This window comes from Trachypithecus francoisi, unplaced genomic scaffold (assembly GCF_009764315.1).
Source record: "Trachypithecus francoisi isolate TF-2019V2 unplaced genomic scaffold, Tfra_2.0 Lachesis_group16, whole genome shotgun sequence".
Classification (NCBI taxonomy): Eukaryota; Metazoa; Chordata; class Mammalia; order Primates; family Cercopithecidae; genus Trachypithecus; species Trachypithecus francoisi.
The window spans coordinates 91,811,805-91,837,700 of NW_022681461.1; the positions used below are offsets into that span (position 1 = coordinate 91,811,805).

At 49.8% G+C, this 25,896-nt stretch overlaps 1 protein-coding gene across 1 annotated transcript; it reads right to left on the reverse strand.

Moving 5' to 3' along the window:
* Nucleotides 1–741: 741 nt before the first annotated feature.
* Nucleotides 742–25,888, reverse strand: TMEM8B (transmembrane protein 8B). The gene is given in 14 exon segments (XM_033238126.1): nt 742–1,665; nt 1,909–2,025; nt 2,193–2,339; nt 8,134–8,312; nt 8,501–8,643; nt 8,726–8,849; nt 9,107–9,139; nt 9,142–9,199; nt 12,474–12,799; nt 13,394–13,662; nt 13,921–14,054; nt 19,972–20,179; nt 20,530–20,719; nt 25,154–25,888. Coding segments are annotated over 14 exon segments (2,772 nt in total). The 5' UTR covers nt 25,662–25,888; the 3' UTR covers nt 742–1,329.
* Between the last annotated feature and the right edge of the window lie 8 nt (nt 25,889–25,896).

Sequence of the window (25,896 nt, forward strand, 5' to 3'; positions counted from 1 at the left end):
GCATAGCCAAGGCCTTAGACAACTTCACAGTTCTCCACATATGGCCCAGAAGTGGCAGAGAGAACCTTAGGACTGAGAGGGTTATGCAAATGGGAACAAGAAATCTCTCTGCATCCCAGATGAACTGTCTGGACCTCTGACTGGGGACTAGATGGAACGATGGAAATCTCGGGGATGGATGAAGTATGGACACTGGTGATCAGTAAGAATGCTCTCCCAACTTCTTGGCATTATGTAAGACCCTCTGAACTCAGCTATGACCCTCACGGGAAGAGAAGGAATCCCGAATAGACAAAAGATCTTTTCTGGCATTCAGGAAAAATGGGGGCTCAAAACAGAAGCTACATTCTTGTGATACTTCTTGCACACCTGAGATGTGTACCTGCTATTCCAATTTCCTGGGATCTCGGCTTCCTTTTGTGTTGGGTGTGGGCATCATAAGGAAAGTCTGTCTCCCTGATTTAAACCATCTCAGCATACACATACATACACACACATACACACACACACACACACCCCCTCAGTTACTGCAAACTGGGCTCAATATGAATTGGGGAATGGACATTAGAAGGTGTTTAGAAATGAATGCAAGGCCCAGATGAGCGGGATCAGACTGTGTACACGGCATGACAAAAGCCTCCAGCAGTAGCTCCCATCAGCCCTGCTGATTCCCTGAGGGGCCCTCTTTCCCCCATTCCCCACACCCCTGACCCCAGGGGTAAAAAAGGCAGCACAGAACCATTCTGAACCAATCATTCATTGGAGACACACAGACTCCACCTGTATCAAATGAGGATACCAGCCACCCAGACAGCCCCAGTCCCAGCTTCATCCATCCTGCAATCCCTCCTCCACAGCACAGCACAGCCCAGACGCTGCCTCTGGAAAGGAAGCCTGAGGCCAGAGTTGCTGAGCCTCTGGGAAAATCTGGAAATTTGGTTTCCCCAAGATAGACTCCACCTCCTCTGGAATGATCCGTGTTCCTGACAGGGGTTTGTCTCCCTGGGAAGGAATCCATGTCTTGGGAAGGCTCCGTATCCTGGGAAAGGCTGCACACCTGCAGGAGGGACTCCTTGGTCCTGAGGGGCTCTGTGCCTGCATAGGCTCCAGTCCTTAAGAAGGACTCCATGATGCAAGGGGACTCCAGGCCCTCAGGAAGTTCTCCATGTCCTGGAAAGGGCTCCAGGTCCCTGGAAGAGTTCTGTGTCCTCGAGAAAGACTCCATGTCCTCAAGAAATACAGCCTGTCTCCTTGTAAGAGGGCTCCACGCCCCCAGAAAGAACTCTAGGAAGCGTTCATATCCCCCCAGGGCCAGGCCCAAAGCCCCTCTCAGCTGGCACAGATACTGCTGACAGTGGCCCCTCCTGGGCCCACGAGGCCCAGCTCCTCCTGCTCGTTGATGCATAGCTGGTAACCACAGCCCCGGGCCCGGGCTCCAGACGGGACCCGGTGGTCAGTCTTGGCACGAGGGGGCAGCAGGAAGCCCACACTGCCCGCAATGAGCATATGCCAAATGCTGTGAATGTAGAAGTAGTTGTCCCGGGTCTCCACAAAAGCATAAAGCAGGACGGCGCTGCCTGCAATAAGGCTGCCCGGGCACAAGTAGAAAAGCCAGCGGCGCCACGTGGGTGGGTAGCAGTGCCGGCGGCGGACGCTGCGTACTGTCTGGGGGAGACAGAGAAGTGGGGCTCAGGAATGTCAAGCCCTGGAACCCAAGCCACAGTTGGTCACTCTCAGGTTTCCTCTTTAGGTTGTGACCTAAAGACATCTTCTAAGACTGGAGCGGACACTGCCAGCAGCAGGTGATGACGACAGAGCTAAGCCCACCTTAAGCTGGGGACCAGATACCTGGGGCCCCACACCCAAGTCCTGCTGGGACCCTACCCCAACATCCCTCCCCACCCTTACCCAGGCTGTGGCCAAGATCCCCAGGGCGAAGAGACTGGGTCCAAGCAGGTTCCAGAGTCCATGTCGGTCAAGCTGCAGAGCCATGGACAGCAGCATAGCTCCCAGCAAATACAGCACCTAGAGAAAGAGACTCCAGGGCTGGGCTTGGGCCAGGTGACAGACAGCACTCCAGGGGCTGGGTCAGAATTATGAGAGGCACTTGGAAATGCTCCCAGGGAGAGGTCAGGAGTGGATTTCAAGGAGACTTGGCCATGGCTGTTCCCCAGGGCCCACTCTGGACTGACCTGCTTGACCACGGGCTGTAAACGAGCCATGGCAATGACAGTGACCCACACGGACATTAAGGAGCCCAGGAAATCACAGAACTGCAGCACATCGTAGTCCATGATGCAGAAAACCACAATGCCTGGCTGGTCACAGGCATGATAGAACTGAAGGAAGAAATGACAGGCATTGAGAGAATGTGAGGCAGAGGTCCAGGTCTACAAAACTGGAGGGGGTAGGCCCAGGGGTGGTGTGCTGCTGTCAGAGCAGCAGAGGTGAGAGGTCACAGATGAGAAGATCTGGGAAATGCCTGACTCCCCAAATCCTGAGAAGAATGTGGTAAGGAGGTCCAGTCTGCTGCATAGATAGTATGTATCTGGCAGCCCTGACCCTGGTCCTGACCTTCCTAATCTTCCTGCTTCTGGAAGGTGCTGTGGAGAGTGCCCTGCCAGGGGGTTCTGATATCCTCAAATTGAAGCCAATCCTGTCCCCATCTCCTCACGCTCACCATGGATCCCACCTATAATCCCCATCCCTGGCCCAAGCTCTGGGCTACCCAGAATCCAAATCTCCCCGCTATGTCCCAGTTTCCCCTGATAGCTCAGACTCTGAACTGGGCTTCACTCTCAGGCCTTCCACCAACTGACCCTCTTCATCCCCTACCAACAAATGCGGCGAGTGTGTGGCAGGTAAGAAAAAAGGCAGTCCCTAAGGCCATGGAGAGAGGCATGGCACTTCACACCATGGGGAAGAACATGGAGAGGGGACAGTGTCCACCCATCCTACACTCTGGAGAACATAGTGAAGAGTGGACTACTGAGGAGGTTCAAAGGGGATGCAGGGAACAGAAGTGGAATTGGATCAAACTCGACTGGACATCCTAATTAAGCAACCAAGCAAAGTCTACCACTGCTCCCTTGTCTGTAGTCCTGACCCATGTCCAGATTGTCTCTCTGGACAATGCCATGGCTTCCAGCATCCTGTGTTCCCTTATTTGTGAAAAAAGTTTTCTAGGGATAACTCTTTAGTGGCAGAGATGCCACCAAAAGAACTGGAAAACATACTCCAAAGTCAGTCTCTAGAGACAAAAGATGAAAAAGAAATCGCTGTTTCCTTTGACCCTACTGAAGATGTCATCCAGTCATTCAAATTGCAAAAATTACAACTCCAACAGACAAATACGGAAAGGAAGAAGCTAGGATCTAAGAAAAAGAAAACAAAATGAAGAAGAAAACCTGGGATATGAATTGGCATCGGGAAACTTTGGGTTTGATTCCTTTAAATTTTAAGCTGCAAGACTCAAGCTTGTGTATCTATCTTCTTTCTTTTCCTTCACTTTGGAGGTAAATAATTTTGTTCCTGCAAGAAGAGACTGCCTTAGGATGAACATGTTTTAAGTGAGTGTTCCAGGCTTTCAAAAGGGCTTGTTATTTTGGGGACATGGTTCCCTTTTAAATTGAAAAAGTGAGTTCTTATTGGGAAATTTTCAGAGACTTTTCATGTAGGTCCATATCAACATTAGAATTATTTTTTTTAGGTTGGGTGCAGTGGCTCACGCCTATTAATCCCAGCATTTTGGGAGGATGAGGTGGGTGGATCACTTGAGCCCAGGAGCTCAAACCAGCCTGGGCAACATGGTGAAACCCCCATCTCTACAAAACATACAAAAATTAGCTGGGCATGGTGGCATGTGCCTATAGTCCCAGCTACTTGGTGGAGAACAGGGAATTGGGGGTGGGGGCAGAAGGGGCTGAGGTGGGAGGATTGCTTGAGCCTAGAAGGTGAAGACTGCACTAAGCTATGATCATGCCACTGCACTTCACCCTGGGTGACAGAATGAGACCCTGTCTCAAAAATAAATAAATAAATAAAAATGGTTAAGTAATTAATGTTTGAATATGTCTAAGAGACTGGTTTATTTTTCAACTATTTATATGTGCTGATTCATTGGGAGTTAATTTAGTTCCTAAACAAATCAATATTTTGGTCTTTTTCTATTTTAGTTATAGGACATTGATTATTCTCTGCCTCCAAGACCAGACATAAGTACTACAGGCCACTAAATTACCCCAATACTGTTTTATGACTTGGATTTTATTTTAAAGCACTAATTTTACATCCAGGCTTAACCAAACACTGGCTCCATATGCTTCACTTTCAAGTATATAGAAAGAAATGCCCAGAAGTTTCTGGAAGAGGGATTTGTACTATATCTCAGATAAAGGAAGACATATATCAGCAGAAAAAAGGCAAAGCTGAATCACTAAACGCTGAAGACATATCTAGGGGAATAATTAAGGGCTGACTTCCTCCTAGGACTTTGCACTAAAAGAAGAATAAAGAAAAATGGAGATATTATCTCCAGAGTGGAGAGGATTTGAAGAAATCATCTCACTAATATTTTACAACTGATTATCTTCCAAGTATACTAAAAGGTCAAAGAGATTGTTTAAGGTTGTGAAAAATCCACAGGGGTAGAGTTAAATTAAAATTGTAGCATGAGGGAATTAGTCCACTAAAAATTGTGGACTAATTTTTAGATTGGCATTCGTTTTGTCAACAGCAATAAAAAGGTAGAAGTGACACAGAAAAATCAGGGAATTTAAGAAAAAAAATTAGACTACAAACTGGCTTCTATTGATATAATTCTAATCTAAGTTGATAACTTTCTCAGCTTTGGACATTATTTATGAAGCAATGTAGGGAAATTATCCTAAAATTTTTTTCTATGGAATTTTACATTTTTATAACAGTACATCTAATGCTCCAAAATGGGCTATCCAGGTACTGCAGAATGTGGACTATAAATGAAAACATAGTTAATCCATACCAAGATTGGGATATAACGGAACTCGCTGTTACTCCCTTATTTCCTGTTTTCTGCTTTCATTTTCTCTTGCAAAGAGTTACGGGATTCTGCCAAGGAACACTGAGAATGACCTGGGATGGTCTGAGGGATGTCAGGGGTAATGAGAAGGTAGGCTTGTAGCCAGGATGTCGGCAATCAGCAAGGACACCTGCACAGCCCCAGAATGCCAGCTCTGTCTGGGTCTTCTAATTATAAGGATTCAAGGAACACTGTGACGGATACACAGTTTGAACAGTATGGGTTCAAGTTGCACAATTAAAATTTTTGCTATCTTTGCCCTGATGGTTTCTTATATTTGGCTTAGTTGTATTTTCAGATCTCTTGACTGGCTCTTATCTTTTAAGAATTTGGTGAGAACTACTAAACTGCGGCCATGCCTTTTTCTACATACTCCAGGCCTTAGGAGAAACTGAAGTCAGGTTAAAAGCATATCAATGCATGCTCACTGCCCTAGTGCAAAGGGAGCAACACAGCTCATCTGTTACTTGTTAGGGATCTGGAGTCAGGCTTACCCAGATTCTAAGGTAGATACTCACTTTCTACCTCAGGCAAAATATTTAACTTTCCCTTATCTACAAAAAAAACGATAACAAGAATAAAAGAATGTATCAACTATTACAGTACTATTGTGAGGATTAAATTAGCAGTGTCTGAAACAGCACATATTCAGTAAATGTCATTTTGTTGTAAACATTATCTGAATTGTTTGCCTATATACAAAAATCAAATGCTAAGTTTGTGGCCTGTTTTTGTTTTTTCAAAACATATTTTACATCTGTAAACTCCTGAATCCCTACTGTCTGCTCCTATGTCCCAGATAAGAATGAATTACTACTCCCAAGTGTAGACTGTCCTGGATTATTTGAAGACAAGGAAGATAACTGTCATCTGTCCTAGTACTGACAACTGCAATTTGACCAATGGGCCCTTAAATGGACACTGCTGCAGAATGAAATAAGTCTAAGAATGGCAAGGAGGGACCACAGAGAACCTGCAGGGAAAAGAGAAAACATAGCTTTATGTTCTGGCCCATGTGGAAAAGAACAGGAGTTAGAGCAGGGCTTTAGGCAACACCTCAAAGCCAGCAGCTTTTCCTTATTGCCTTATTTAAGACAACGGGAGCTTTTGGCACGGCGCAGCGGCTCACGCCTGTAATCCCAGCACTTTGGGAGGCCAAGACAGGTGGTTCATGAGGTCAGGAGATTGAGACCAACTTGGCCAACATGGTGAAATCCTGTCTCTACCAAAAATACAAAAATTAGCTAGGTGTGGTGGCATGCACCTGTAGTCCCAGCTACTCAGGAGGCTGAGTCAGGAGAATCACTTGAACCTGGGAGGCAGAAGTTGCAGTGAGCTGAGATCCAGCCACTGCACTCCAGCCTGGGCGACAGAGCGAGACTCCGTCTCAAAAAAAAAAAAAAAAAAAAAAGAAAGAAAGAAGGAAAGAAAGTGGGAGCTTTTTATGTAACTTGAGGCTCTCCCAGTGCTCCTGCTACAGGGAAGGTCTTTTCAGGTTGACAGACACCGTATCCAGATAAGGAAGAATCATCTAGCACTGAACACTCTGGAGCCAATCAGGATGCTTGTGTCAAGTCCAGAGAGTGAATATGCTCTCCCTACATGCTGCAGGCTCCTGACACACTTACGTAGGCTTACTAATTATGAATCACATTCGATCTGCATGTAGCCGAGAGTGGGCTGGTGGAACAGCTGTTGCTGGAGGATTTGGTGAGCCACAGTAGAAAGGGCATCTGGCAATACGAAAGAGAAATAGTGTCTAATATAAAAATAGAATGAGGCACTGTGGGAGCAGGCCTAAAAAGGGGCCAATCAAGCAAAACTGGGGTATGTGCTTCTTACCCAGCTTAAAGAGCCAAGATCTCTCTCTGCAGCATGGCTGCAGCCTCCTCTTCCTCATCTCTGGATGAATCTCCAGGAGGACCCAGGCCCCTCAGTTTCAGCACATTTGCCCCTGCTTTCTCCCAGATGAGAGGTATGATTTTTCTAATTTAGACATATGTCTGACCTAGTAATGCTGGACACCAGGAAGGCCCGTTTTGGTTTCTGTGATATCCTTGCTGCCAAGGCCTGAGAGTCTGAAACCATCTAAGAGTTTTTGCAGTGCTCACATGCATGTCGCATTGTGTCAAGAGCCTAGAGATGAGTTGAAAAGATTCCCAGATGTGACACTTCAGAGGTAAAAGTCTACTTGGGGTTAAGTCACATCAGCAGGCTCATTTCTCTACCTTTCCTTATAGTTTCTGGACACTTGCTTATAATGAACTTTTCTGATTACGGAGGAGTGGGGAAAACACAGGAAAGAGATTGTGGCGATTCTGCAATGGGAATGGAGGGGTTTTAAACTATATTAATTTTCATCAAAATGCACTCCTTTGAGCTGGGATGTGATATGATACTGCCACTTCTGACAATGCCTCAGGACATAGTTGAGTCTGTAAAGCTTCTCAGGACTCTGAAAGTCAGACTGTCCTATAATCCCCCAATACAGAGGTCCCCTCTATCTTTCCAAAGTTCCCATGAGAAATCAAGGTGGCACGGCGACTGAATGGGGACACCATTTCAGACCACAGGAATGAACGTGCTAACGATGTAGAAGTCCCCAGTGTGATGGAGAAGGGGGGCTCAGAGTAGCTAGCTCTCATATCATGGAAGAATGTGGTGAAGATGCAGACACTCCATGCAGAGATGTGGGGGAAAGCACAGATTTCCTGCCCCCATACACAGAACACGGTGACTGTGTAGACACAAATCCATACTGTAGGCCAGTTTCTTGGCCCATGTGTTGAGTAAAGGTCCCCTCAGCCCTAAGGGTGGACAGAGTGTGGAACAGCTGGAGGCCCAAACTTACTTTATTAAGTTGCAAACAGTTTTGTTCATTTACTCCAATGTGCCTTACAAAAATGACCCTTTTCTATGCATGATAGGTTGGGAAGCACTGCTGTCTCTGTCTGTAAAAGACACAGTGAAGGCACGTACATTCCCAAACCCTCGGAGAACGTGGTGTAAATACAGACTGTGACCCACCACCACGCACAAGCACCCAGTGATAAGATGCAGACACCGCCGCATACCGTGGAGAAGAACATGGTGAAGGTGTAGACAGCAGCTTCCAGCACATATCGACTCCGAATGGCCAGGACCACAGGTGGCAGAAACATGAGGTTGCTCAGGCAGAGCAGGAGTGTAGACAGCAGCTGGAATCCATAGGTGAGCGCATCTGCACTGTCGGTGCAGCCCCAGCCTCTCCACCCTGCGGGTGGGGAGGGAACAGGATGAAAGAGGACAGACGGCAGCCATGGGCCTATGTCACTGCCGGTGGAGGGTGGTCTCACCCCGGCTCTGCCAAAGCCGTCCCCAATTCAGGCTGCGCACTCCCCTACTCCCGCCGCCTGCCCACAGGCCCACAGGTCCACCTCCAGTCCACCGCAGCCCGCTCACCGGCCTTGCACTCGCAGGCTGCGTACAGATAGTTGTGTGTGCGCAGCAGCTTGCACTGGCCATAGGGCCCGCAGTCGTCCACGCATGGGGACAGGAAGGTGCGCATCCGCACCTCGGCCGTCGCGTTGCGGCACCGCACGAACCTGCGCACACACTCGCAGTCACCTGGGGCCCCGGGCCACCCCCGCCGAGTCCTGGTCCCAGCCCTGGCCCCGCCCCGCTCACCGAGGCCCCACCCCGCATAAGGAGCGGAGGGCCAGGAACCAGGTCCCCGTCTGCGGAAATGGGATTCGCAGCCTGGCAACCCTGGTAGTGGCACTGACGGAGAGGAGGAAACCGGCCAGGGACTCTGAAGGGAGAAGGAAGGGGTCAGTGAGAGGAAGGAGGGGTCAGGACCCAAGAACCCTCACCCACCTGCCCCCACTTCCCGGAACCCTAGCCTATCATTCCTCCATTCCATCCCTCCCCACCTTCACCTCTGCCCGCCACCCCTCCCACCCCCCCACCCCCCCCCCCCCCCCCACCCCCCACCCCCACCCCCACCCACCACCACCGCCCCCTGCCACCACACTGCAGCTTCTTCTCCTCCTCCATTCCTAACCCCACCTTTGGAACAGGTCACTGCTGCATCCCCCAGCTCAAGGGCACCTCGTGAGTCAAGCATCCAAACACCGTCACGTTTTCCTGGCGCACGGAGCTCTGGGGAGGGTAGGTATGGAGGTGAGGCCGCCACATTCTCCAGCTCCACCCACAGCCACCCTCAGACTCCCACCCCTGTTAACCCACACCTTCCAAGGACAGCCCATTCCTCCCGGCGCTCTGCACGCCAAAGCTGCCCTCTCACCTCCATTCTCAGAACAGAAAAACTGAAAAACAACAGATCCTCCACAGCAGAAATCTTTCAAGGACTGATGAGACGGCAAGGCCCAATTCTGAATCTGTTCTTTGGGCAGAAGTGTTTCAATTCTGTCTGAGCAAGAGAGAACACCCTCTTTTTCAGTCCTATCTAGCTCACTGAGGGGAAAGAGGGCTGTTGCCAGTTATAGAAACTAATTGTGGACAAAGGCAATTGTAAGGTTTTCCATCATCTTCACCTGGACCCCAAGACAGGTGGAGCATGAAGACACTCACTCCAATTCAGGTGAAATGATCCTAGGTACTGAACGGTGGTAACAGAATGCCCAAGAGATTAAATGTAGCAACATGGCTGGGATTAAAAGAAACCAGATAATCTGCAAGAGTAAATGTAAGGGGTTGTCTACAAGAATAAAGGTAACAGGATGCCATAAGCTCACCTCATTCAAGAAGGATTTGAGGCAGCTTACATAAAATAGAATACAATAAATGCCTGAGGGAAACTTAAAAATCAGGATAGGAAAATAAAGTCTGTCCCTAATGTAGGCCATATATTTGATACTGACTTCCAAGCAACCAAAGCAAAGGAAGTATAATGAGTTACCAGATTTGCAACTACATAATATAAAAGCTAATCAGAGTCTCTGGAGAATCACAGCATCCAAAGGGGAAGTTCTGAGATAAATTCTCATCAAAGCAGCACTGTGTGTTGTCATGCATCCTGTCCTCAGCCGCAAGAGTGAGTTTCATACAACTTGCTTATATAACTTCCTTCAATGCAAGCCCGGGGCAATATGCCAAAGTATTACTCAGTGAAAGTCTTTCTAGGAGGGAGCCAAAGAAAAAAGTATATACAGTTCTCTCTGATCCACATGTCCAGTTCTTGATCCAAGGGGAGAAAAAAAATCAAAATATTTGGAGGAAATACCTTTCAGAATAAACAGAACAGGCTGAGGTGGGTAGCACATGTCATAGAATGCAGGTGATGGAATGTAAACAGATGCTCATTAAAGTGAATGGATGGAAATGCAGAGAGGGAAAGGGTGAGGGGCTGCAGGAGGGCTAGGCTTCTATTCTCAGGGTACTGAGGAAGAAACAACAAGTATGGGCAAGGCTGTCCTCTAATTCAGGGTCTACAGTTTCAAGGTCGAATCAAGATCTCACTGTCATTGCCCAGAGGCATGGCAATAAGCAAACACAAAATACATACAGTCTTAGCGAGAACAAAGAGAGAATTTGATTTTGTAAATAAGAAATATATTCAGGGTGAATAAATGACTCTAACAGGACCACTAGAAAGTTCCAAACCATGTCCCATAAAAGGCCACATGAAGCCACAGACCAGGCCTCAGGTTGGCTGATGGGAAAGTGGTCCCTGCCCTCAGAGCTGGAGGATAGTAGAGTTAAAAGGATCCCTGGCTGGGGGAACAGTATGTAAGTTATTGGATCAAAGCTAAGCTGAAGATATTCTCTAATGGGCCAGCATAGGGCTCCACCCTCATCTCGGTCTTAATGCTGACAGTAATGACTAAGAAGTACAAAAAGTTGGCTTTGCAAGTGTGTGAATTACACAAAGTGGAGAAGGCCCGAGTCCCAAACCAGTATTAGGCAATGCCTCAAGGAGGGACATAAATTCTTCCATTCAGGTTCAAAAATTCACTGCAAAAATACAATATGCGAATTGGCACCAATATGTGTATGCTCCTTGATTACAACTAGAGAAACAAAGCAATTAATGGGGAAAAGAAATGGGAGGACATAAACCAAAAACAGCTGTGGCACAGTGGCTCACACTTGTAATCCCAACATGTTGGGAGGCCAAGGCAGGCAGATCAGCTGAGTCCAGGAGTTTGAGATCAGCCTGGGCAACATGGTGAAACCCAGTCTCTACTAAAAATACAAAAAATTAGCTGGGTGTGGTGGTGCACTCCTGTAATCCCAGCTCCTCTGGAGGCTGAGGCACAAGAATCGCTTGAACCCAGGAAGCGGAGGTTGCAGTGAGCCAAGATCACACCCCTATACTCCAACCTGGGCAACAGAGCGAGACTCTGTGTCAAAAAAAAAAAGGTTAAACAGTTGCATTACGGAGATATTTTCCCCTATTTTCCAAAGTTTTTATGTGATCCTATTACTCTTATAATTAAAAAAAAAATGTGTACAACTGGTTTGAAGAAAATACAAAGGAAGGAAAAAGACCCAGGGATCTCAATTCACCACAAGCCCTAGGTGATCCCACAGTGTAATGCAGCTGCTGAAAAAAGTAACTCAATCCCAGGCAGCACAAATGCAAGTCTTGTTACCTGCCACCTCGATCAGACCACCTCAGATCACTTATTTCAGAGACACAGTGACCACTAGAAGTATGACCAGGTGAGACAGTGAAGGAAGGGGAGAGATCCAAATACTAAGACCCCAAAGACACTGAGGTTCTTCAGCTTTTGGGAGGTTGGAGGTAACATCTGAAGGGCTGTAAAAATAGGACTGGGACGCAATAAATGTATCATACTAATGTAAGATATTAATAATAGGGAAAACGTGAGAGTGGGTATATGAGAACTTTGTGCTTTCTGCTCAACCTAAAACTGCTCTAAAAAAAAATTAAGTCTATTGCTTTAAAAAAGAACAAGACAGAGATAGATTTACTGGAAATGGCTTCTGGATAGGGCTTTTACCCACTGAATCAAAGATGAGTGGGTAAAAAATTCATGGAGACAGATTTTGATGGGATGTCAGGAATGCCTTTGGCAATCAGTGCTATCCAAACATGAACTGCATGGCCTCAAGAGGTGGTAAACTCCCCATCAAAGGAGATTTGCAAGAAAAGGTTAACAACTGCCATAGTGAAAGGCCAGTAATGAGCAGGAGGTGAGCCTACAAAACTGGGAAACCCCAGACACTGAGTCGACCTGGTTGACCTTCCCATCTGTAGCAGAGTCAATACTCCGAACATGTTTATTGACCAGAACTGGGCTGAGTCATGGTCTCCAACTGTCAGGATGGGTGGGAGCAACCTGGACAGGCTTTTACCTCCTGGAGGAGGTAAAGACCCCAACACCCCTGACACCTTTCCCCGCAAGCTCCCCGGGAGAGCAACCTCCCCACTCTCCATAAAGAGTACCGCATTGAGCTGGAGCTCCAGGCTGAGGACGCCTCCACTGTCCAGCACTGGCAACAGCCTCATGGCGAACACGGCTGGGCGCTCAGGGGGAAGGGCCACACTGGGGCCAAAGAAGATGTAGAAGTGGACAGAGAAGGTGTCCAGCTCGTTGCGCAGAGTCGGGCGCACTGGCCAGCAGTGCTCAGGTGGGGATGTAGTCCCAGGCCCCTCCGCAGGGGTTCCAAGGGATGGTGGCTCTGGGGGCAGTGGCTGGTTGCCCAGTGACTGGGGCATGTTCATGGCAGCTCCAGGGACCAGGGCTCGAAGCAGGCCGGGCTGTGGGCACTCTGTGGGGCAGAGGAAACCAGAGCTTGGGCCTGCAGCCTTTACAGTCCTGAACTTACTCATAAACAGATCTGAGCTAGAGAGGATTTCGCAAAGAGTGGGGAAGGATGAGAACTAGAATGCAATGTCCCTTGGGAGTGTGGGGCATCCAGGGTCATAGGGGTTTCCTAATGGTGACAGCTAATGCAATACCACACTGGAGGGAACCGAGGTCATCTATCCCTCCCTAAAGGCAGTGAAGACGCTATTGAAACAGATATTAAGTATGACAGACTGTCTCACTGACTTGCAAGGGCTTTGGCAAGGACAGTGTCCCAGAGGTCCTGGATGTCCCTGCCTACCCCAGGAAACTGAGAGATTAAATCAAAGAAAGTAATGAGGTCCTTTAGTTGTCTCAAGTCAGATGCAAAAAAAAAAGTTATCTAAAGGCCTTCCAATAACTTGGAGCTCCAAGTGGGATGGCTTCAGGGAGCGTGAAGGAGCCTGGGTGGGGAAGGGGAGGTTGTAGGGATGTGGCAGAGGGCCACTGAACAGAGCCACGTCACTTCCCAGCCACGGATATCTGCACAGACTAGGGCAAATGCAGGGGTTCTGACCTTGCAACCGCACACACAGCTGGAAGCGGATGGTCCTACCAGGGCCCCGGGATGATGTTTCCACACGCACGTAGACCCAGTGCCCCCAGGGGGGCAGTGCCAGCTCCAGCTGGCATCCCGAGGCACCTCCACAGGCCACAGAGCTTGAGTTGTGCAGGGGTGGGGCTTTGGGACGCAGACGCAGTGACAGGGGGCAGGCAGATACCCCGCGGCCCCCCACACACGCCAGCTGTGCTGAAACCCTGTAAGTGAAGCTGGGCACAAAGACCCTGGGCAGAGGAGAGGTTGGGGGTAAGAAGGCAAAAACAGAGCTGAGAGGAACACAGGGCAAGAGAAGCACTAGCAAGGAAGGGGCATGGGGTGGGAAGGAGGCCTGTTCAGGTCTCCCGCTCTGTTCTGGGAGGGAGGGAGGCAGGGATCCCACCCAGGGACCAGGCAGGTAGGCGGAGAAGCCAAGAGAGAACTCTGCAGCCTATTTGAGGCCAGAGAAGTGGGAAAGGACCAGGTGTGGGGAGTCTTTGACTTACTTGTAGAGCGCTGAGCGATTGTGTGGGGAGAGGGTTTGCTCTGAGGGCCGGCCAGGAACCAGTACAGCAACGTCCAGCAAACGCCGGACAATCAGCTGCGGCTGAAGGAGGTACTGACACTCATCCTGGAGACCCTGGGACAAAAGCAGGGGTGGCAGGAGAGGGAGAGACAGCAGGGGCGTGACTAAACCAAGGCAAACAGAACCTGCTGGGTGGGCCAGGGAGAAACCCCCACCCTGGCCACCATTCCCAGGCCTCTAACCCAGGTCTCTCTAAACTCTAGGTCCTTCTTGCCTGAGCAGTCATTTCTGGTCATCTCTGTCCCACCTCAGTCTGCAAGGTCTGCTGGGATCCTCAGCACTGGCTGAGGTTTTGGGATTCAAACCCAGGCCCTCCTGACAATCAGGCCTGGCTTGCCCCTTCTCCCAAGCTAACCTCTCCCCCTGAGCATTCTGGACCAGCCCAGCAGCACTGTGATCTCCAACCAGCCCATTCCCGACCAAGCTCAGGAACTTAGAACACTGGCTCTTTTAGGCAAAGTGGGGTGGGGTGGAAAGCTCCTTCAAGGCCTCCAATCCAACCCCCTCACTCTCCCCGCCAGCAATCTCAACCTTTAATTTCCTTTAGTCCCCACCCTGCCCCACTCCCATGTGCTTGTCCAGCCTCTGCTTTCACACTCATTACACCCAGGTAATGAGCAGCCCTACACAGGTAATGAGTGCAGGCCACTCATTACCTTCCAGGCAATCTCCAGACTATAAGCAGCTTGAGAACAGGAACTCTGTCCTATTTGATTTTTGTTCCTCTAGACACAGGGCCTCACATAGAGTGCATACCTCACAGATGAATGTTTGCTGAATTAATGAATCAGTAAATGGATCACAACATCTGGGGGAAGTGCTGACCTTGCTAAAGCCAAATCCTGTCATCTTTGATGCCCCTGCCCCAACTCTGCCTTAAGGAGACCCACTGATCCGTCTGGTCCCTCAGCCTCAGACTGTGTTTCTTCTGCTGCTAAAGGATATCAACCATGTCTCCCCCAGCTTCTCTTCTGGAGAAAATCCCCAGCTCCTTCTCTGTTGACACCCCCTGGCCCGCACAGCCTCACCACTCTCCAGTGAGCACAGTCCCGTTTGTCACAGTTCCTCTTCTGCAGCACGTGCAGCTATATGAGCCCTACAGACCTCACAGTTAAGGGGAAGTGGGGGCTCCTAATTAGGTCATACCTTCAAACTCTGTTCTGGGACAAAAGTTCCAGGCCCTGACATCCCACTGAGTTCCATGGCTCAGAACAAGCCAGTCAAGGCACTGACTTCCAGCAAAACTCAACAAGGCTAGAAGGTCTGTGCCTTTTGCATCCCCAGTGTCTAGCACACCATCTGGCACATACTAGGTGCTAAAATAGCTATTAAAGAATGGGTATCAAAAAGGGGGTCCCTTCAGAGAGCTCCTGAACCAACCTAGATGCTCAGGTTTGGTGTCAAACCCTAAGAACCAAAAGACTCTCACAAGTCACTGCATTGACTCCACCTCCATAGGCAAGAATTACCACCATAATAATCTTGTAGTGAATGGGTCCCAAGGGTGGGGGCTCATGCTCCAGTGGTGGCCCATTTCCTTGCTAGACAGTCCAGGAAAGAAACGCTTTGCTCCACGTTTTGGAGTTTTGCTTGTGTTTGATTCAATGAAAGATCAGTGGACATGACCTGTTTGGTTAAGATGTGCTCCTTCCTTCAACTGTGTAACGTGCCAGTCCCCCCTCTTCATGCGGAGGGAGTGTTTAGTCAGTGGAGACCAGGGGAGATGCAGGGAACCATCACCCCGTGATGGGGCCAGAGAAAGAGCACCAGAAGTCAGGTCCTCAAGAGCTGCCAGGGCAGATGCCAAGTGAGAGTGTCCCAACTGAGCCAAGAGGCCAGAAGAACATCAGCAGTCGGGGAGGCCCAGGGCCCAGGCAAGGCAGCTCGAGAAACTAGGGGAGGCAAAAGTGAGACATGGATGGGCTACAGGCTGAAAGATCCTGGAGTGGAAGGCATGGTAGGTAGATTCCTAGAATGTCCTCATACGTATGGGCTGAGTTTCTTCAGAAAGACCTGAGCGGGGTGGCCAGAGCCAGACTCTGGGTGGGGCTTGCAGATTGAAGATGCCCAAAGACACTTAGCCTTCTCTGCGGGAATAGTGACTGCACAGCTGAGCCCATGCCCACAGTCAGAAAGCACCCAATCAGTGCAGAAGCAAACGAGTGTTCGACAGACTTCAGGGGGCAAGGGTGAAAGCAGGAAGACCACTTATGAGGCCACTGTGGTAGCCCTGCAGAAAGCAGAGAAACTGTGCTGGAAGTGGAAATGAAGAGCTGTAGATGCATTCAGGGCATGCCTCAGAAGTAGTGTCAACAAGACTTTTTCTTTACAGATTGGTTGTGAGGAATAAGAAGAAAAGAAAAATCAAGGATTTGGGGCACTTAATTTGGGGCTTGAGCAATGGGTGGATGACAGTGCAATTTCCTGAGGAAGATCACAATAACTACAGAAAGAAGAAGCATGGACTGGGAGCAGTGAAATAGAAATTAAAGAGTTTTATACTTTTAGCTTCACTTTGATTTGGTTTTACTAAATACTCTTTGAGACATTTCTTAGACATCCAATTGGAGATGTCAAGTAAGCAGTGGGATATAAAGTCTGAGATTCAAAGAAATTAGAACTGGCTGAATACTCTTGGAAGCATTAACATACAGACGGTATTTTAAACTATTGTGCTGGAACACCACGCAAGAGAATAGAAAAATAAAAAAGGAGCTGTTCCAGGACCAAGCATTGGGCCACTACAACATGGAGATCAAGCAGAGGAGAGGCCAGGAAAGGAGACAGAGGAGTGCGCAGTGGGAAAACCAGGACAGTTCTGTAAAGTCACAGAGGCCAAGAAGGGAAGGTGTTTCAAAAAGGAAAGAGTAATGTAGGGAACTAGTTAACAGCTAGTTACTAGTTAACTCTGGGGAGGGGAATTAGACTGAAAGAAGGGAAGAGGAAAACTTACTTTCCACTGTATGTCTTTTGTACCTTTTGAATGTTGTACCAGGTGCACAGATTGCCTATTCAAAATATAAATAAAATAATTTAGGAGGAAGAGGAAAAGCAGCTGCACTATTAGCAGATTCTAACCACCTCTGCTGAGATATTGAGTCACGTGTGGTCCTAGTTGGTGGATTCAACAGAATCCTTTCTCCTGTACAATTGACTTCTTCACTTTCCTTGTAGTTGCTTTCATTATTTTACCTACTTTTTCAAATCTTAGACACAGGAAGAGGAAGGATAAGAAGAGAACCCGTGCTCTAAAAGACATTTAGGAGTACTTTCCCCTTATGAGCCATTTGGGTGCCAAATGGTATCCACAACCCAAAGGCCAGCACCTCAGAGCAGACTGGCAACTGGGCACCTTAGAATGAACACAGGATCCAAAACAGGAAAGGCAAGGAGATGGAGGCCAGGGACAGGACAGAAGTGGCTGGTAGGAAGAAGGTGACAGGGAAAGGAGGTAAAACAGCATCATGTGCCAGACTCTGCACTGAAGGCTAGGAATACATAGTAAATAACACAGACACAGGGTCTGGCAGAAGTGTGGGACTAGAGCTCATGAGGGTGGCCCAGACCAGGTAAGTCACTTCTTTTTCACAACCTTTCAGGGCTCCCTATTACGCTCAGGATACAGTTCAAATGTCAAGGCCCTTCATGATCTGGCCTCTGCTCATCCCTCTACCTTCCTCACCACCCCAAAACCAGCCCACACTGAACCACTTCAGTTCCTTCTAAACTTTGGGCCATGCTACTCCCACTACCTGGAATGCCCTTCCCTACCTTCTCAACCTCAGGCCTCGCCACTTAACAGTTTCCAATACCACCTCCACCACACTGAGTTAGCCATCTCCCCTTTCTCCTCCTAAAACATCTCCTGTATCTAACATGCATCTTATTTATTTCTATGTCCCCAGCACACAACCCAAGGCCTGGCACAAAGCAGGTACTAAAGGACTGAGGCTAAAGGGAGATCTGAGTTCATCCCCAAAGCTGAGAAGGGCCCTAGAAACAGCACTGCCTTCTTATCGCTGGGACTCTTCAGTTCCCACCAAAGGATATCCCTAAACCCACATAAATGCCTGTGTTCGCCAAGCCTCACAGGAAGCACACCATAGTAGCAGGAGGAAACAAGTTGGGAAGATGGAGGAATGCTCTAGACAAGGAACCCACAAGCTGGAATCCTGGAAATTAACCAGGATCTGGAGAGCTGAAGAACCCTTTGAGGACCATATAAGATTACAGAAGTTAATCTAATTCTTAGAAGGACCGACATAAGATCCTTGCCCCATCAACCTCTCAAACAGGCCTAGCGGAAGCACTACATCTCTCATGGCATCCAGACCCACGGCTGCTTGCGGGCAGAGTGGGATGGTCCTCTTCTGTCTAGCCTCACCACATACCTGGGGGACCTCTGACCAGGATTCCAGTTCGGTACCAAGTTCCCCAGGCCCCACTTCCCATGTCTAGATGCAAATGTACATGTCAGGCCTAGTTCTTTTCTCACTGCCCAGCTCCCCCTTGGTCTGGGTACTTGAATCACCCTTTAGGGTCTGATCAGCTTTTCTCTGCACTACCATCTCCATTCCCCATTGTCCCAATCTGATAGCCATAAGCAATCCTGACCACTTCTAACTGGGCCTCAGCTCCCACAATCCCAGCCCAGGCCTAGGCCCTAGGTTCCTGCTTACCTAGAAAGGTTTTTGGATAACTATAGCCAGGCTTCAGGAGGATTTTCCCTGTCAGTTCTCACAAAGTGGGTCAAGGATCAGAGTTAGGATAAGGAACATCCCTGTTGGGATTTTGCCAAAGACCTATGAAGACATTCCTTCTAACAGAAGAACCCTCAGTTCTGATGAGAGTCAAGGCCTACCTAGAACCTAGGTCCCTTTCCACGCTAGCTCCCAACATGCTGTCCTTCAGCAGGCTCGCAGGCCTTGATGGGGAGTTCTTTTGCACATCCACATCACTCTCAGGAAAAATGGCCGTCACTGAGGCCTAGAGACACTACCTCAGCCCTACTTCCCATCTCTGACAATAGCAGTACCAGCACCCTTGTCCTTATGTGAGTCTCAGCTCATTCAAAGGCACTATTCACCACATTTCTGAGTGCTAGAGTCCTGTTCTTTAAATCCTCGCTCTGTTCTTGCTCGTTTATTCACCCTCACCACAGGCCCCATGCACATGGCCATCCCACGCTGACAACAGCCAGCTCAGTACACCCCCTGCTCCTCCTCCAGTGAACAGGAGTAGGAGACCTGTCTGGCCTAATCCATGAGAGTGGTAGGAAAACACTGTGGCATTTCCTTCCACTCCAAACCAGAGAGTCATCTGACCTCTGAACCTGCCCTTCAGTCTTTAACAACCTCTGTGAAATAAGTGCTTGGGGTGGCTGATATTTGGAGAAAAGTGAGGCAAAGGCCAGGATGGACACCAGCTGCCCAAAGCCTCCTTTTAGCAGGAAAGAGCTCCTCTTGTGGTCTTCTGAAGGGTGTAGGAAGCTGTCTGAAATTATGATGCAAGAGGAATGCATTCTCCCAGATGGATTAAAGGCTGGGCCGTGGGCTAAGAGAGTCTTCAGGGCTATTGTCAATCAAGATGTAGAATAAAACCAGTCCTGGGTGTGTGCAGCAGACTGGACCAGCCCATAGTTGGCTTCTGTTCACCTTGATTAACACTTGTGCCTTCCACTAGGAAGCGGCACTACTCCCCCATGCCAGAGCCTCCAACTCCAGATTCTCAACTTTCCCTTCAGCTTACCTGGACCCAGCATGTCCTCCTGGGTCTCCCAAGTTGCCTCCTCCAGATCATGGCCTCTGACCCACTAGGTGACCTGCTGGCCTTTAGCCATGCCCCACCCCAGCCACCCTTGTGCTGCTGCCCACCCTGACACAAGGCTGGCGTGCCAGGGAGCCTGTGGGGGGAATTCAGCAGAGATGGAAGGGCAGTTCTAGACCCCCGAGCCTGGGCAACATCAACCCACCTTGACAGAGATGTGGCCATGGGCCTGGGGAAGGTGGGCAGCCAAGAACCAGTCCCCAGGTAAGGGGCTGCTGACGTTAAAGATGCCTGAGGTGCGGTTGGGCAGTGTCCAGCTGAGGGTCAGTGAGAAAACCCCAGGCACAGCTGTGTCCCCTGGGAAGTGTGTATGCAGGGGATTGATGACAGGGGGTGCCCCGGACCGGAAATACCTGGGGGACCAGAATTAGGAGAGGAGAAAAGCAGGCAATGGGGTGGGAGGCAGGAAGTGGAAGAAAGAAAGAAGAACTGTCACTCATTACCGGTAAAACAAATAGATTCCCTATACTGACACATTCAACAAAGTGGTTCCAGGTCAGGGGCCACGGGTGAGAGATCAGCTCAAGCACTCGCACAGTCATACAGTAGTCCAGAAGTGGTCATGTGACAGAGGTCATGGCCCTCACTCAGTCACACTTCAATCTGGACGTGGGTTGGCGTCAGGGTCAGTTAAAGTCACACTTTAGTCTGGAAAGTGGTCAGGGGTTGGAAGTGGGGTTGGGAAATTAACTCAGACACTCACACAGTCACACTTTGGTCTGGGCAGTGGTCCCCAAAGGTTCCCCCTTGCTCCTTGAAGATGATGAGGTTCCAAACAGCCAGGAATGTGTCCTCGGGAACATGGAAGTGGAAGAGCTCGGTGCTGGCAAAGGAGCGGAAAGGACTCAGCTTGCGGGGTGAGCAGGTGGAGTAATCAGTCAGGAAAAGGCCTCCTGGGAAGCAGGAGAGAGAGAAAGGAGCAGGGCAGGACAGAGGGCATTTCCATTAAGCAACAGGCATGCCAGTCTTCCTCACCGATAGCATCAACTCCACAAATGCTCTCCTCTGAGCCAGGAACTAGGTTTCAGGCTGCAGATCTGAAACCTAGCCATCATCTGGTTTAATCCTTACGTTAATCTTATTTAAAAAAAAAAAACAAAAAACAAAAAAAACCCTCCTTTTACAGATAAGGAAACTGAGGCTCAGACCTAGATCAAACTGAGGATGCAAATCTAGCTCTCTCTAAATCCAAAACTAAGATCCCTTCTTTGACTTCACAGCTGCCCCTCACTTAGGAGCCATTTTCTCCACTTACCAAACTTAAAAAAAAACAGATGTGGGGAAGGTGTGTGTGTGTGTGTGTGTGTGTGTATCTTGGCATGGGCTCTTAAGCCACTAAGCAGGCTGGAACTCCACCTGCGGGGCTTGGGAGTCAGCATGGAACTGTGTAACTTCCTTGTTGATTTTCTTCCCTTCTCTGTTCCCCTGTGGTTAGAAGCAGTAAAAACCCTCAGCAGCCTCACAAGCGCTGCCTGTATACTGGCTCAGGGCAGGAGAGGGGAGGGGAAAGTGTGGTACAGCTGCCAGGGGCCTGCTTGGGTGGCAGAAGGACAGGAGCTGGCAGGCCACCATGAGAGTCCCCAGGAAAGGAGACTCATCAGGCCTCCCGGGTCAGAATGTACAGCTAGTAGGTGGGGGCCGGGGGAATGTTCTTCCAAAGGGAGGCCCAATGAGGCAGTAAGCTGGTGACCCAGTGGATTTCAAGCCCCTTGGGAATCTTCAGAGCAGGCCGAGTTGGGAGGTGGGGAGGAAGTGGTCATCTCTCATTAAAATGCCAAGATACCTGATCATGATTGTCAGGAGCAGAGCCAAGGTGAGCAGAAGTCGTGTCAGCAGCTAGCCAGGCAAGGGACTAGAATAGCTGTCACAGTGGAGGCAACCCAGTAGCAGACAGGGGAAGAGGGTCCCAAATGGCAGGCAAAGTCTCTCAAAGTAAACCTTTGGGGAATCTGACTGCTCTGGAGACTTCGGACCAGCCTGAAAAGAAGCCCAAGATGACACCTCTAGGACAAGTGAGAAGGTGGGGAACTCAGCAGCTTCAGGACAGACCCGGGGCTGGGGTATGGACTACACTGGAGGGGCATTTTCAGCCAAGCAGGAAATACCCTCAGGGCTAACCTAGTTCAATCATCTCCCTCTCTGGAGATGGGAGAGATTAACTCCAAAAATGAGCTGTTTTTGAAATAAAGAAAGGGAAAGGGAGGCTGCTGAAGGAGGAACACTGAACCAGAGCAACCCCAGGAGTCACCCCAGAGAGCTGCCCTACATAGGTGGGGGCCACTGGAGGTCATGGTTACACTCAAGGACTAGTCTGTCCAGTTCAGACCACATGATCAGTTTCAACTGTCAAGAAGGAAAGCCTGCCACCTTGCAAGCTGAGCACTGCCCAGGAACCCAGAAAGGCTACCACTGCAGCATTCAGAGAGTGACAGAGATGCATCCGAGAGGGATAAAGGGAAACGGAACCCACTGATGGGGGAGACAGGTTTCCTAGGAACCCTAGCTGTGCTAAGTAACAGGCAGAAGGCTAAGAGGTGAACAGCCTGGATACTATTGTTAGAAGAAATCAGAACTCTAGCATGCCTTCTGCTGGGGTTAGGGAGGGGCTGTTCCTCCTCAAAGCTGGTACCAGGGATGGGTCATCTGATGAACCATTGCTACTGTTAGGAGAAATGTTGGTCAGTCTCTCAGTGCAGACCCTCAGAGGGCTAGTGGTGAAAAGTTTAATGACCTCTGGGAAACATGGACAGACAAGCACAAAGATGCTTGTAATTCAAAAGACCACGGTATGGCCTGGAGAACTGGGGAACTAGCTAAGCCATCCCCACGTGGCCAGCGGCTACAGAGGTCACAGAATAGGCCTGTGAGATAAAGGAGTGAGCAGCAGCTGGGAATGCTAGGAGGAACTTGGAAGAAGTTCTGAGGGCAGATGCTTGAAAAGGGTCCACAGCCCCATTCACCCCAAACTTTGGTTTGTGGTTTGAACAGGGACTTTCAGAGCTGTGTCCAGAGGAAGCATGAGTAAGGCCCTTACCGAGTTCAGATGAACTTATTCCAGGTTCCCCAATATTTCTATGATGAAGCTAGGGTGATTCTGACCATCACCCACACCACACACGCACACCCCCACACAACACATAGGCTGAGGCCAGCCCTGCTAGTAACAGCACTATGTAGAATAAAAGCCCATTTTTTTGACTAGCAAGGCATGTGTGGGTCCTCAACTAAGCCCAAGGAAAAGATCCAAGGATCAGGAATGGGACCACTAGACCCAAGAGATAACTTCCATTCCTGAAATGAAACCAAAGCAACCGATAAGCACTATGCAGTCCTGTGCCATGATGGTCCTATGACCCTGCCAGCCTCTTCTCAGACAAAACCCATCGCCACCATTAGGTCACAGAGCACCCTGCACTTAGGTCCAAAATTGCCAAGGCATTCACTATTAACAGCACTAAAGGCAGCCCTGCCTCCATTTGGGTGGACTGGTACTCCTTTCCAACTTCATTACAATTCTCCCCAAAGCACCTGAACCCGCTTCTGGGCAACAGTATTTTTATCCACAACTTTCAGCTGTATATGCTCTGTGGCCATCAGTCACCCAGCTCTCCTCACCAGCCCAATGCTTGCTCAATGGCGCATGAAGCAGCCATGATGGCAGGGGATAGAAGCTAGGAACTTGGCTCAACAGCATAAACTCCCCCTCACCAAAACTGAAAACCTGACTGGCTACTGCCTCTGCCCAGTGCCCAACTTGACAGCAGCAATAATCAACACTGAGTGCCTCCACGGCTCCTTCCTTCAAGGGGACTGGCTGGGGGTGGATGGATAACTTATATTCGTTCCGGGAGGCACCCAACACTGCCCTCACCCTTGGAACTGCTGAGAAAGGGTCTCCAGCCCCATTCACAGCTTCAGTGATCTGCTCATATGATGAGCAGGCAGAGTTGAAGAGGAATGTACATGGGCCACAACATGTCCCCTCCCCTTCATACCGTAACACAGGCGCTCAGAAGATACACTGGCTCACATGCACCCCACACACATGCATGTGTCTACACTCACCAACACACAAGCATGTACACACACTGCCAGCCTTCCCACAATCCCTCAGTTACACACATAGACACATAAGTGGCCAGACATCTCTGCAGGGGCTATGACCTTTCATGTGCATTCATCTCCTTAAGTTTGTACACTGAACCAGGCCCCCAGAGCTCACTCATACCCACTCTCCACCAACAGCTGCTCTGTTGGCTGTTATTTCCTAAGACTCCATCAGGCACATCTCCATCCTAGAGTGACACACACCAGAGGTGACTACGGACTTGGGCCATGAAGACCAGAGTCATTTCATGATGTAGCCATCTTCATGGCACATCCCCTAGACCAGGACACCCCCTCCTCCTCCCACATTCCACCCATTAAAATATTGGACCTCTCTCCTGTCCAAGTCACTTCCCCACTGGAGGGTGGCCCTTGACTGACGCCCAGCAAATAAGGAACAGTTTGTGGATAAAGCCCCCTTGTGGGCAGACTGGGGAGAAGGGAGGTTATGCTTTGAGCCTTTTCCCACTTGGGTCTGTTTTTCTATTAAGTATACATGCAGTGGAGGGAAAAAAAAACCCACTAGTATGAGATAGGAATTAGGAAACCTTTTTTCTAGCCCCAGCACGCAGCCTATCACAAGCTATCTGAACTTGGACAAATTGCTCCCTCCCTGAGCCTCAGTTTCCCCATCTGTAAAATCGCCTCCGAGTTTCAGCCCTGCTCTAAAAGTATCAGGAATTATTCCTAGGCAAATCAATCTTCTTTGGAACAAGAATCATTACAAGAAGAAAACTCATTATAATGGCAATTAATCCATATTCATCTGTTTGCTACATATTATCTTTAAAACTCTTCTTCATGCTGTTTGAATGCATGCCCAATATCTCAAAGGTTTAGGCTACATATTCCCACACTGCACTAGGGGCTTCTGGTGTGGGACTGTCTCTCCCCCATCAAACTTTGTGAGCAGGGACAAAGCCCACAAGATTTCCCTGGAAAAGCAAGAGTCAAAGTGGGGTCAGGACAGACACCAGAAACAATCTTGGAGTCTCTGTCCTAGAAACTGTAAGCCACCTGCTGAGCCTCAAACCCAATCAATTACCACTCTTTTGACTCTGCCAATCCCTCTGCTCTGTAAGACCTCACTCCTCTCTATTTCTCCCACTTGTTCCCCAATGATCTAGTTCCCCAGGTCCCACCACTCCTGAATCTCTCCAGCCCACCCCTCCCTGCCGGAACCCCATTCCTGCCTCAATCTTCCCTGCTTCTGCACTCACCAGCCCCCGGGCCAAGGACAGAGAACAGCAACAGCAGCAATAGGGCTGGCGGCAGCTGAAACCCAGACTTGAGTCTAGGCTGGGAGAGGGGCAGAGTATGAGAGATGGGGGGGACTAGCGGGAGAGACTTGGGTAAACACAGAGATGAGGGCAAAGGCTGAGATAATGAGTTGGGCTGGGCTGGACACGGGGGCTTGAACAAGGGCAGGGAGTGGGATGGAAGGAGGGGCTGTGATGGGGACTGCAGCAAGGGACGGGGTTGAGCCAGGGCCTTAAGCAAACACTGGGAATGGGGTTGGGACAGGGCCTGGGCTGAGATTTGTGACAGGGGGTAGAACGAGGGCCGAGGCCGGGATGGGGGCCAGGCCAGGGGCAGAGACTGGAAGGGGGTCCTGGATGGGGACCTAGGCAGGGGTTGGGGCCGATTTGGGAAGCGGGGAGAGGGCGGGACTGGGGGCCAAGGCGGGGATCGGGATAGGACGAGGGGCCGGGACAAGGGCTGGGCCATGGCCCGGGGCGGGGGCGGGGCCGGACAGGCCAGCGCGGGGCGCTCGCAGAGCTGACCCGCGGCTCCGCTCCCCACCCCCAGGGGGTGACCTCCGGTGTCCTCACGGGCCCGGAGTGGGGGCCGAGGACCTGGGTGGGAGTTCAGGCCTGGGCGACTCCGGGCTGCGCTGAACCGGCGATAACCAGGCCCCGCGGCGGCGGCCTCGGCTTGACGTCGGCATGACGCCCCGCCCCCC